Source organism: Dasypus novemcinctus, chromosome 3 (genome assembly GCF_030445035.2).
Source record: "Dasypus novemcinctus isolate mDasNov1 chromosome 3, mDasNov1.1.hap2, whole genome shotgun sequence".
Lineage (NCBI taxonomy): Eukaryota > Metazoa > Chordata > Mammalia > Cingulata > Dasypodidae > Dasypus > Dasypus novemcinctus.
The window spans coordinates 34,263,737-34,276,431 of record NC_080675.1 but is presented as its reverse complement, the minus strand read 5'-3'; the positions used below and the strand labels follow the sequence as shown (position 1 = coordinate 34,276,431).

Here is a 12,695-nt window from a genome sequence, read left to right as displayed (position 1 = left end):
ACCGCTCAGGAGCAGCCCCGGGGAAGAATATACTCGAGAGTGGGCAGTCGAGCAGGGGAAGGGACTCCTTGACCCCCTAAACCCTGCACCCACCCCTGGGTGGCTCCAGGCAGCTCCGGGCAGCCTCGGTTGCCCTGACTCATGCCCTTCTCCCTGACCTCCCGGGCTCTTGAACCTGGACGGGCTCTTCCTCCAGACGCAGTCTCATCAAGACACACGCACCCCATCCCTCTCCATCCAGGCTGCTCCAGGCAGGGACGTCCTGGGACGGGGTGGGCCTCTCCTCCCCGAGCCCAGGCGTGGGCGAGTCCTCCCAAGAAGGCAACTGGGGGTCAGGGGCAGCGGCCGTGGGGATGGAGGCCAGCCTTGGAGAAGAGGAGGCCGGCGAAGGTGGAGGCAGGCGAGCGGTACAGAAAGACGCTCAGGGGTTACAGAAAGGTTTATTACCGGGATAGATATATACAACGGCAGGACGTTAAAACCACCCGTTCTGGGCCATTGGAACTTCAAGGGAGGGGGGACGTAGAGCGCTGGGCCATGCCCACGTCAGGCAGGGAGGGCGGGGAGCGCGGTGAGCCGAGGGGTGGTCGGTGGTGAATCCACAGCCCTGGGCTCTGGGTGGGGCACGGGAAGGACCAGGGCCCAGATCATGCACAGAAGGGTCCCGTCGCTTGAGCCTTGACAGGCCTGCCCTCCAGGGGCTGCCACTCCCTGCTTGGACCTCGCCAAAATTCTGAATGTTCCTTAGCAGCTGGGGGTGTCGCAAGCAGCCCTGAGGTGGGAGTATCGGTGAAGAAGCTGCAAGACGGGCCTGGGACTGGGGTCGGACCCACTCTCCAGGAAACCCAGTGCCCACCAACCAGCATTCAGAGGTGGGAGGGCATTGCTGGTCTCAGAGACACACCGGACCTTCCCCCTTGACTTCGAGATTCGGCGGAGCCCTTAGAGATGGCAGCGGTTTGGTTCCAACCCAGAGGCTACTGGCAGAATCCAAACAGCTTGGAACCACCTTGGAGGATGCCTGCCATGCCCCCACCCACAAATACTCAGGGGTATGAAAAAACAAATCTTTTGGATCCATTCTAACCATCTTCCTTGTCCTTGTTCCAGGGACACCTCCTCCAGGAAGTCTTCCAAGCACACCCACCCTGTATCGCTCCTCTCGCCTCAATTCATAGTTCCCCGGGGGCTGAATCTAGGGCCCTGGGCTCAGTGGCTGCTAGCTGCTGACGCTCTGTTTCCCTGGGATGGCCCCAGCTCAGGGCCCCCCAGGCAGTGCCTAGCGGCTCTTCTCTATCGAGACTCGATGGTGTCTCACAAGCCCACAGGACAGACTAAGGCTCCCCCAGAATCAGAGAGAACAAGGGGCCCCTGTGTCACCCTCTGGCTGTCTGGGGTTCTGAGTGGCCTGCGGAGAGTGGCATTGGGGGGAGCTCAGCCTTCCCCAGTTTGGAGGCCCCCGTGGGCTGAGCGGCCTGGGTCAGGTCCCTGCCCCTTGGGCATCCCTGCCTCCACCGTCACCTCCTATTCTTTCACTGTGGGGAGTCTGGTGGAGTTGGGGAGTGGGCGGCCTGCCGGGCAGGAGCCCCTCGAGGGAAGAGGCAGAAGGAGCCGAACCCCCAGCCTGTGTCCAGCCAGAGCGGGACCCTGCCTCGATGGCCTGCTGGGCAGCCTGACCCTCTCCACTTCCCACCCACAGCCTGCGTTTTAGGCTGGAGCCCCCAGCCCTACCCCGGGGTCGGGAGCAGTGGGCAAGGAGAAGGGCAGTCTGAGCTCTGCAGGCCTCCTCCCAGCGAGCCACACTTACAGGTGGTCTCCAGGGGCTGGGGTTCATGGCTCTCCAGAGTCTGCAATCCCCAGCCCCACGGCCTCCCGGGGGGAGCGGGGGAGTCCAGCTGCCGGGCCCCGCTGGCCACTAGCCATGGCCGTTCTGGGACATGTAAGCTGCCAGGGCCACCACCACGGCCACGTAGAGACCGGCCCCGACGGCGATGGAGAGTGTGGCCAGGAAGAGGGCGCGGCGGGAGGTGGTGCCGGCCAGGCGGAAGTCGCCCTTGGAGAGGGCCTTGCTGGTCTGGGGGAGAGAGGTGCCGGTCAAAGGGCCCGCCAGGCCCTGTCTCCATCCTGCACACGCTCCTGCCGCCCCCTCCCATCGAGGGCCCCCCGGGGCTCTTACCCCCTGGGAGAAGTAGAAGGCGGCGATGCCCAGAGGCCAGAAGCAGCAGAGCATGGAGAAGATGGTGAGACCCAGGTGGTCCCGGGGGGGCAGCGCGAGGAGGCGGTCTTCACTTTCACTCTCCGTCGAAGTGGCATCGCTCTGCAAAACACCAGCGGGCTCTCCTGACCAGCCCCGGGGTCGCCCCAGGCCTGCCAGGCTGGCGAGAGTCAAGAAAAACAAAGGGTGGTACCCAGTGGGCCATGACGGGGGACAACAGGCGGTGTCACCAGCTGTCAGGGGGAGCGCGGGCGCTTCTGCTCTCTACCGAAGCCTTGGCGATCACCCAATAACTGCGCTTTTAGGATTTTATCACAAGGAAAGAATGCACATACAGAAGTAGAGGGATGTTCCACATAGGACAGCAAATTGTGAGAGATTAGAAGCAACCTAAGTGCCAATGACCCGGGAGACTGGGTTAGTAAATGACAGAGGAGCTTACGGTAGAATGCCATGTTCTGTGTGATCTATGTCTCTCTAAAAAAAGACGATAAAACAAAACAAAAGAATACCACATAACCATTAAAAAGCACGTTGTAGAAAAAGGTCACATTTCATGGAGAAATGCTGAAATATGTTGTTTAGCTAATAAAACTGTTTAGCAAGATCGCTTTTGAGGGAATGGGGGTGGCAATAAACACGTGAATAAAAAAAGACTGGAATATTATCCACTAAAATATGAATAACATTGTCACCGAGTGGTTGTCTGTAAAGAGCTTAAATTACTTATAAAATTACGAAAATGAGAACGATAAATGCTCTGAATTAGTCAGTCCAAGTTAGTGTTTCTCAGAGCGTGGGCTGCACCTGCGTCAGCAGTACCTTCGGCGTTTGTTAGCATACAGATTCCTGGGCCCCGGGCCGGGCCTGGGAAATCTGAGCGTTTGGAGGCGGGTCCTGGGAATCTGCATTTTAAACAAGCGCCCCCGGTGACTCGGAGGCTCGGCACAGTCTCAGATCCCCCCTTGCGGCTTCCTGGCAAATTCACCTCCTCCTCCTCGTCCTCCTGGCCGTCCTCCTGGCCCCGCAGCTCCTCCTGGACGCCGTAGGACACAGTCTGGATGGCGGCATCCTCTTCGGCCTGGCCGGGCCCTGGGGACCGCTCTGCGGGTCCGGCCTGGGCCTCCCTGCCCTCGGTGAAGCTGGTCTCACAGCTGCCTGCCCTGAGCTCCTTGGCCTTTTCCCTCCCCAGGAGGCAGCTGGGCCGGTACCAGGCCTCCACGGCCAGCTGCAGGGACCCCGGGTCCAGGAGCTGGTGGGCGTGAGTGGGGCCGGCCCCCCCCAGGAGGTAGGAGTAGAGCTTCTCCCGGCAGGGCCAGCTGGGCGAAGCCTCGGGGTAGGGGTAGTGGCCGTGCAGGTGGGCAGGGCTCCTCGGCAGCAGCGGGTTCTGAAGCTCGCTCAGGCTGTCCATGGTCCTGGGGGCGGCTGCGTGGAAGGGGGCCTGGGGTGGCTGAGCAAGTCCTCACCGAGCCTGCCAGGGGGGCGAGACAGACAGACATGGCCAGGCCGCCAAATGCTTTGTGAGTTGGGGATAGCAGTAGGACTTACCTCGCATTGTTGGTTCATTCATTGGTCCATTCAACACATTTACTGAGCATTGACTCTATGCCAGGCACCGCCCCTGAAGCTGGAGGTACAATGGCGAGAAAGGTGGGAAGCCGGGGAAGGAAGGGGGGTGCATGCTTTGTCTTCACAGAGCTTACAGTCTGGTGGAGAAGTCAATTGTGAAATCACTTTCCTGCTCCAAGGAGAAATACAGCACGTGGGTGTAAGACACACAGGGAACAGGCCTGATACAGAGACGCAGGGAAGGCACTGGAGACCTGAAGGAAGTGCACAAGTTAACACGGCAAGGGCATGGGGAGCACACTTTGTGCCAAGCGAAAGGTGCGTGCCAAGGCCCCGTGGCCAGATAAAGTACAGTGGCTATGAGAGCCTGGAGTGGCTGAGGGCCCAAAGCACGGAAAAAGGGTAAGATGGGATGTGGGGGCCAGAGCACGTGGGGCCCTGCAGCCCCATTGAGAGGGTGGCAGGAGGAGGCTGGGTCCAAAAGTTGTCACCGTGGCTGCAAGTGGCAGCGGATTGGAGATGGCTGGGCTGACTGCGAGCATCAGGAGGGGACTTTTGCTATGGCTTCAGCCATGCCAAGGGCAACTGGGACGTGCTGGTGATGGAGACAGAGGAAAGAGGACAGGCCTTAGGAGACAGGGCCACGGCTTGGTGGCAGGTGGGATCTTGGGTTCCAGGAGGACTTGGCCTGGGGTTGAATGGCACCACGCTTAGTCCAGAGCTGGGGAGGAAGTGCTCACAGCTGTCAGCTCTCACTGCAGGAGGAGGTTTCCTCCCAGGGGTGGTCTTAGGGGGATGCTCCTTGGGCCAAATTCCCCTCTAAGGCAAACTGTATCTTTGGGAGGTTCCTATGGGGTATTGGTCCCTGGGGACAGGACACAGGGGAAGGGCGCACAGGAGGTGCTCAAGGCTGGCTGAAGTGGGGAAGGGTGGGGAGAGGTTGGTTTCTCTAAGCTCCTTCCTAGTCCTATCCCCCAGCAAGATTCCACAGCTAAAGCCTGAGAAAGGGTCATTTCTACTTTTGTCCCAAGGTAAACGACTGGGTTCCAGAAAGCTACCTCTTAGGAAGACAGAGCATGGCCCCAGGAATAATGGCCTGGGAGGGACCGAGGAAGGGGGAAGGCCCTGACATGTCCACAGGGCTGGTCTTCTCCGAGGGGAAGAGGGTGGGTCCTGCCTGCACGGAGGCGCAAAGGAGCAGGAGGCTGCCCGGGACCCCAGAGGGCCTGACCTGGCTGGGATCCAAGGATGTCTCAGAGAAGCTTGGCGGGGCGCACATTTGGGGATGTGGCCCAAGAGCCTGGCTCCTTGCCCAGGGCGGCCACAGATGGTGCTGGAGACACGGAGCTGCTGGGGACCTGGGGGCCTTGGTGGCATATTTACCAGCTGCAGTTGCACTTGAGCTGCCACCCGGCTGCGGCAGAAGCTTCTCCACACATAGACGTGGGGCAGGGGGTGTTGGCTTAGGCTACTGACTCTCTGGTATTCACCAGCGCAAGAATCTCAGTTCTTTCTCCCTTCCTTCCTCTCCAGGGGTCAGAAATCCAGGGGATCCCTCCTGACTGAGGCCCTCTGAAGAGCTCCTTCCTGCAGGTGGGGAGCTAGGGCCGGGGCAGAGGCCTTGCCAGGCTCCTCTGGCAGATTCCCAGCAGGGCTGGTCTCTTCAGGCCCCCAAGGGCACCTTCAGGTGTGGTGCTGAAGGGCCTGGAAGACTTTTGGGTTTGGGAGCAGGTACACTGAGGAGTCCCACTGACCCAGCCCTGTTCCACCCAGGGGAGGGGGCCTCGGCATCCCCATCCATAACATGAGAGGTTGGATGAAGCGGTTGTGATGTCAAGGGGGCACTAACATTCCATGATCCCACGGCTTCCAGGAGCTCCCCAGAAGTGAAGTCCCCAACCCCTGCCTCCTTTCCAGAGTCAGGGATGGATGAGCCTGCTCAGAACCCAGCGAGAGGCCATCACCCCCTTCCTCGCCATGGCCCCTAGGGCAGGTCGAGGGAGGCAAAGGCAGGGAAAGACAGATGTCTTCCAGATGGGCAGAAGCAGAGCCACAGGCGTAAGCCCCATGGCCTCCCCACACCCCTGGCGCTGCCCCAATGCCAATCCTGCCCACCTCGCCCAGCCCCTGGCAGCCTAGAACTTGGCTCTCAAAGGCCACCCAGCCTCTTCTCCAGCTGGTCTGCATTTATGCCCCCTTGACCTCTGGCCCTGCCCTGTCTTGCTGTCCTGTGGGCAGAGGCAGGCAGGGACCTGGAGGGGGAAAAGCTCCCAGAGCAGATTAAGGCACCAAACTCATGCCTGCCCTGCATCCTGCCTCAGCAGAACGCCTCGTCCAGTCATCTGTCCTCCTGTTCGAGCCTCCAGGAAGATACCTGTGGCCAGGAGGCAGGCCCTGGAGCCCTGGGGACTGTTGGGACATTTGCAGGGCATTCGTGCGAAGCAGACAGGGGCAGGTGCCACTCACCCCCACCACTGCCGGCCACCCCCTCTTGACCAAGCTACACCCAGCCGAGCCTCCTCCATCCCAGCCGCGCTCAGCTGTCCCCGGATCCCTCCTTGTATTCTGATGTGCCCGTAAGCAAGGGCTTCTCAGTGCTTCATGAACAACGATGTACGTTCCTGGGTTTTACCCAGTGGGGAAAAACTGGAAGCCACCTGAATGTCCAATGACAGGGAACATGTTAAATAAGTGATGATACAACACTGACGGTACACAAGGCCTTTGAATAGGCTTACAAAGAGTAATGACATGAGAAGAGGCTCATGGCTGATTTCACGAGAGAAGAAAACAAAACCGTGTGTGCTTGTAAGCTCGACTCCACCAAAATGTCAACAGTGATTATCGCTAGGGTGGGAGCACAGGTGCTTTTCATTTTCTTTTTTACACCATGATTTTTCTGTTTCCATTTTTTTTTTTTTTTTTTTGCAATGAGCATGAACTACTTTTAAACCAGGGGAAAAAATTAAGTGCATAGATTTCTTCTGAGTCAAATTATCTAAAATCAGTTTAAAGCCTCCCAAGGCAGGGGGTTTCTTCTGGATTTGGCGGCTGAGTACACATTTAAAGCATGCCCCCACGCAGACACACAACACACTCATATTCACACCTCCGCTTCCACAAAGCAGCCGGAGTCAGGGGCCGCAGCCACCATTCGCCGGCCAGCCGAGGGCCGCAGGTCTCTAAGCAGGCCGCAGGCCCCTGTGGCCACACGGGGAGTTCACTGACCTGATCCCGGTGACCCAGCATGGAGTCCTGGCCTGAAGAAGGGGGCACCAGTTCCCCAGCCGTAGCCTTCTCTCCCCTCGGGTGCTCAGGGCTGCCGCTGCCAGTTCCCTGGAGTGAGGGACCAGCTTTCAATGCAGAGCCATTAGCATCCCCACCTCTGCCACCTGGCGTCACCCTGACCGCGCGTGCCTTCCAGCTTCCATGTGCGTTGCCTGTGTACCTGCTGCTGAGAGTACCCGTGCGTGTGTGTGCACGTGCAGGGGTGCACATGTGCGTGCACTCGTGCTCAGGAAGGAAAAGTCTGGGAGGGCCAGGGATTCTGAAGTTAAGAAGACTGCTCTAGACTGTGCAGTTGAGGCTGCGGGGGAAGGGTCACCCAAGAAGAGAAGGAGAGAAGGTGGCTCTGTGGGGGAAGTCGCAGCCCCTGGGTTGTTTCCGTCTGAGCTGAGAACTGAGTCCTGGGCCTTAAATGTTTCTATACCCTGATTTGGGGATGGAGAGCACACTGCCACTACCCAGCTTGGGACACAGCCAACCACCCAGGAATCCACTGGAGTCCAGTTGCCACCTCCCAGGGATCAATTCCTTTCTTCTCCAACTCTGTGGATCATTCAGTCTAGCCCTAGTTTGCTTGTCTATATAATATATGGAGGGAAGCGGACTTGGCCCAGTGGTTAGGGCGTCCGTCTACCACATGGGAGGTTCGTGGTTCAAACCCCGGGCCTCCTTGACCCGTGTGGAGCTGGCCCAAGTGCAGTGCTGATGCGTGCAAGGAGTGCAATGCCACGCAGGGGTGCCCCCCGCGTAGGGGAGCCCCATGCGCAAGGAGTGCACCCTGTAAGGAGAGCCGCCCAGCGTGAAAGAAAGTTCAGCCTGCCCAGGAATGACGCCACACACACGGAGAGCTGACACAACAAGACGACGCAACAAAAAGAGACACAGATTCCCGTGCCACTGACAACAACAGAAGCGGACAAAGAAGAACAGGCAGCAAATGGACACAGAGAACAGACAACTGGGGGGGGGGGGAAGGGGAGAGAAATAAATAAAATAAATCTTTAAAATAATAATAATAATATATGGAAGGGGCAGCAGGGGTTGGTTTTTTAATCACTCTGATCTATATGACTCTAGGATTCTGCTGGGAGAAGAACTTTCACACATTGAGCTCTTTACCATGTGCCAGGAGAGTAACAACCGGATGGGGCTTTCTCTTCCAGCTGTGGCTGGCTAACTCATGTTCCCCCAAACCTCCTGCTAATAATCGCTGGAAATGCTATGAAGAAAACATGGAGGCGTTGCAGGATCACCAGGGGGGAAAGGACTGGAAGTGGGGAGGCGCCAAGGTCCCAGGGGAAAAGGCAACACAGAGCGGGGAGGCTCTTGCTAAGTCACAGTGGGAGCCTAGAGGCTGTGAAGCTGGGTCGATTTTCCCCGCAGTATCAGGGGCTGGGGAGTAAAATTGGGGTTCAGGGCCTATTAAGGTGGAGGCGCCCCAGGAAACACCCCAGGTTTTCAATGAGAACTTCCTGAAGGCTACCCCTTAGAAGTAGGAGCAAACCCGAAATAGACCAGCCCACGCAAGGACTGAAACCAGACTTTGAATCAGCTCCATCCCTAACGGGAGTAAGGTGATCTGCACCTATAGGAGCTGCCTGCCAGAAGCACAATTGTTTCCAAGGCAGTGGTTCTCAAATTTAGCCTGCATCAACATCACCTAGAGGGTTCGTTAAACCCAGAAGGCTGGATTTCCACCCTCTGAGTTTAGGAGTCTAGAATTTGCCTTTCTACCAAGTTCCCAGGGGATGCTGATGTTGCTGGCCTGGGGACCACACTTTGAGAACTGCTGCTCTGTTCATTATTATAAGAATAGTGAAAGAATGTATAATCAATAACATAATAGTTGTTGTATATGGAATAATAAAAATACTTGATTAATCCGAAAGGCAAGAAAAGATAGAAAAGGGAATTTAGAGCAGGAGAGACAAGTAGAAGACAAATAGTAAAACATTAGACTTTTATCCAACTCTATATAATTGCATTGAATGTAAATGCAATAAAATTGCCCCTGAAAAGACAAAGATAGTCACATAGTATGTTATTAGTATATCATTAGATTTACATGAAATTTAGAAAAGGCAAAAGTATAGTGACAGAAGGCAGATTGATGGTTGCTAAGGGCTGGGAGCAAGGGAGAGACTGATTGCAAAGGGCCAAGAGAACTTTTTGCAGTGACGGAACTGTACTGCATCTTGACTGCGGGGTGGCTATGAGACTATAGATTTAAGAAAACTCACTAAATTGTACACTTAAAATTTATGAATTTTACTGTCTGTATATTACACCTCAAAGCTGATTTTTTAAAAGAAAGACAAAGATAGACTGTATTTTAAAAACAGCCACAAAAAAAAACCCCAAAACAACAACAGCTACAAAATCCAACTATATGCTGCTTATAAGCAATGTAATTTTTACTGCGGAAATACAAATAAAACATAATATTTCCCATTTTAACCACGTTCAAGTAGACAATTCAGCGGTGTAAATTACATTCACAGTATTGTGGTATCATCTCCACCATCCATTTCTATTTTTCCATCATCCCAAATAGAAACTCTGTACCCATTAAGCATTGACTCCCCATTTCCCGCCCCCATCTTAATCTTTCTATCTCTATGAATTCAAGCAAGGTATCTTAAATATGAAAATAAAAAATGTTGAAAGTAAAAGGGTGGAATAATTCCACTTAACCCTTACAGTAGCCCTGTGAAGTCTATGCCATCATCACGCCCATTTTACAGATAATGGCACTGAGGCATAAGCAAGTTCTAAGTGCCCATCAGCACACAGCTGCTGAGTGGTGTGCTGGAGATGAACCCGGGAGGTCTGACTCCAGAGCCACTCTGCTCTAGGGCCACTCTGTGTCACCCACATTTGCTGAGTGCTTGCTTTGTCCTGAACGCTGTGCCAAGTGCTTCACATGCATTTTCTTATTTAATCCCTCCTCCTTCACGTGGGGGGAGGGAAACTGGGGCACAAGTTTTCTGAGCTTGCACAGCTGGAAAGTGGTAGGGTCCAATTTGACCAGGTCTGTCTGACCAGCGCTTGTGGCTTTAGCCCCTGAGTAGTGAAGTAGGAATGAGAGAAAGAGTGGCTCTTCCAAGTGAAATAATCGGGCAGACCCAAACAGAGCCAAGGTCACCAGGACTGGCCCTGGCAGGCTCTGAAGGGCCTGGGAGGAGGCATTGTAACTGCTGTTTTTAAAGCAAGGCCAAAGGGACCATGTGATGTGTGACCAGGAGTTGGGTCACATCCTTTTTTAAATTAAAAAAAATTTTTTTTATTTTTTAGGAGTTATAGGAGATTGAACCCAGGACTTATACGTGGGTAGCAGGTGCTCAGCCAGTGAGCTACACTCACTCCCCTGGGTCAGCGCCTCAGAATGGGGCCAGCCCTTATCCAGACCTTGTCCAGTGGTAACAGCTGCCATTTGCTGTGTCCTACACGAGCCAGGAGGTTCAGATACTTTATCTCAAAACCTTATGACTAATGAAACTGGTGCTTATTTCCCATTTTTTCAGGTGAGGAAACTTGAGGCTCGGAAAGGTTAAGGAACTTGCCCAATATTAAACAACAGCAGGGGCTGGATTGGAACCCAGGTCTGACTGATGCCACAGCCCGGACTCTCCCTGATGACACCTCTCAGAGCACACCTATGTGTAGAGGGCTGAGAAAACGGTGGTGGGGGTGGGAAGGGTGAGGTCTTGGTCTTGAATGGACAAAGGACCAGAGACCCTCAGGGAAGGGGGTCAGAAATGGAACCCTTGAGAAAAGATTAAGAAATTTGGAGTGATTTAGCAGCTCGGGGGCGGCCATAATCTTGGGGTCTGGATTCAAAGAAATTAAGAGCCATTGTGAGAAGGCAGAATCACCGATACTATCTGGTCAGTGCAACAAGGGGGATGGCTTTTAAGTTGATAAATAAAACCCAGAACTTCCTAGCAGGGCAGATCAAACATAGATAGCTGAAAATCCAAGGAAAGGGTGAAATCTCTAAGAAACGTGCTAACTCATCTTTCAGTCAGATAAAATATAAACTGTTCTGCAAACTGTGAAGTGCTGTGACTATGGTGGCTGGGAGCTGGGTTGATGATTTCTCGCCTGTAAGCAACAACGTCACGGAGCCAGCTTGGCTGCAGCTTGCTGCATTTGGCGATAAAGGGAGAAAGAGCCAAGGGTGGGGAGGGAAGCCAGATGGGCAGTCAAGGGGAAACGGGGAAAATTGGCTTCATTTGCTTCAGTTTGCTTCCCTGGGAACCTTACAATTTTCCTCTCTCCCCCTTCTGTCTTCACCTGCTCCTAACTCCTGATCCGTCCCCACCGCACTTAACACACAGTGCAGTCTCCCGTGCTTAAGAAATAAAATCCGTGTTAAGTCCTGGCTGCAAATATTTGGCCCCTCCAGCCGTCCAGAGGTGGGATCGATGCCCTTCCCCTTGAATCTGGGTGTGCTTGCGACTTCAACCATGATGCATAGCAAAACGGATGCTGTGGCTCCCAGGCCAGGTTGTAATGGGCCACGCCGCTTTCACCTTGCCCACTGGGACCCTCACCCTGCGCGGAGCACTGTCAGTGCTCCAGTCAGTGGAGCCAGCCAAGCCCAGCCTTCTGGTCACCCCCCCAAGATGCCCGACGTGGGAGGTGCTCTCCAAACCTGCCTGTCTGTCAGCTGAATACCACCGGGTGCCTCGGTCAATGCTGCACGGAGCAGAATAACCGACAGCTAAACCCGGCCTGAATTTCTCACGCTCCAAACTCGCGAGGTATAATAGAATGTCTGAACGTTGGGGTAGTCAGTCAGCAATAAATATCCTGCCTCAGTGCCCCTTCCCACTTCAGCTCTGGTCTCCTCTCTCTCCTCCACTTCACAGCCATGTTTCTCAGAAGCATTATCTCCACTCACATCAGAATGCTTTAGATCTCGGCTCAAAAGCTACCTCCCTGGGGAAGCTGTGTCTACATCCTCAGTCTAGATCTAGGTCCCTGGTTATCTGCTCTCCACTGGCTCCATGCTCTTCCCGGCAAAGTGCTTATCACCGAGTCTATTTATATATGTGTGATTCCTTGGTGAGCAGCTTTCTCCCTCCCCAGATTGTGAGCCCAGGAGGGTGAGACTGTGTCTGCTTTGTTCATCCCTGCATCCATTGCCTGGCCTATAGTAGGCGCTCAATAAACAATTGATCCTGTGAATGAATGTGTGAATTAATGAGTCAGTGAGCTAGGGTGCTTTCCAGGATCTGGGACAAAGCCCATCCGGCTGGGGCAAATTTAATTCCGCACAACAAACATTTCAGTAACAAGCAGTTCCTTGGGATGCAAAAGCCAAGAAGTGGTGCCTGCTTTGAAGAGGGGTGGGAAAAACAGACTGGCAAATAGAATATTTCGATACAGTGGACTAAGCCGTGCTAGCAGAATGTGCAGGGTGCTGTGAGTGCACCAGTAAGGGACCCTTATCCTGGGAGTGGAGGTGTTGGTGGGAATTAGGGAGAAGCTTCTCAGAGGATGTGACATAAGAACTAAGACTTAAAGGAGGAAGATGAGTCATCTAGGTGAGACAATGTGAGAAGGACATTTCCAGTGGCGGAAACCGCACGCGGAAAGGCATGGAGTGGTGGTTTGGAGG

The 12,695-nt window shown here is 54.5% G+C and overlaps 1 protein-coding gene across 1 annotated transcript; it reads right to left on the bottom strand.

The window, feature by feature from the left end:
• Nucleotides 1-421: 421 nt before the first annotated feature.
• SYNDIG1L (synapse differentiation inducing 1 like) lies at nt 422-3,728 on the bottom strand. The gene is made up of 3 exons (XM_004455152.4): nt 3,204-3,728; nt 2,177-2,317; nt 422-2,074 (listed from the first exon to the last, which is right to left on the bottom strand). Exons 1-3 carry the CDS (start codon nt 3,624-3,626, stop codon nt 1,916-1,918), a joined length of 723 nt encoding a protein of 240 aa, XP_004455209.1. The 5' UTR covers nt 3,627-3,728; the 3' UTR covers nt 422-1,915.
• Between the last annotated feature and the right edge of the window lie 8,967 nt (nt 3,729-12,695).

Excerpts from the sequence above, each read along its gene's own strand:
- SYNDIG1L (XM_004455152.4), bottom strand. The coding sequence starts at position 3,626 with ATGGACAGCCTGAGCGAGCTTCAGAACCCGCTGCTGCCGAGGAGCCCT. Across the intron at positions 2,318-3,203 it reads AGGAGGACGAGGAGGAGGAG|AGCGATGCCACTTCGACGGA; the intron begins GTGAATTTGCCA and ends GGTGTTTTGCAG. Across the intron at positions 2,075-2,176 it reads CCTTCTACTTCTCCCAGGGG|ACCAGCAAGGCCCTCTCCAA; the intron begins GTAAGAGCCCCG and ends TCTCTCCCCCAG.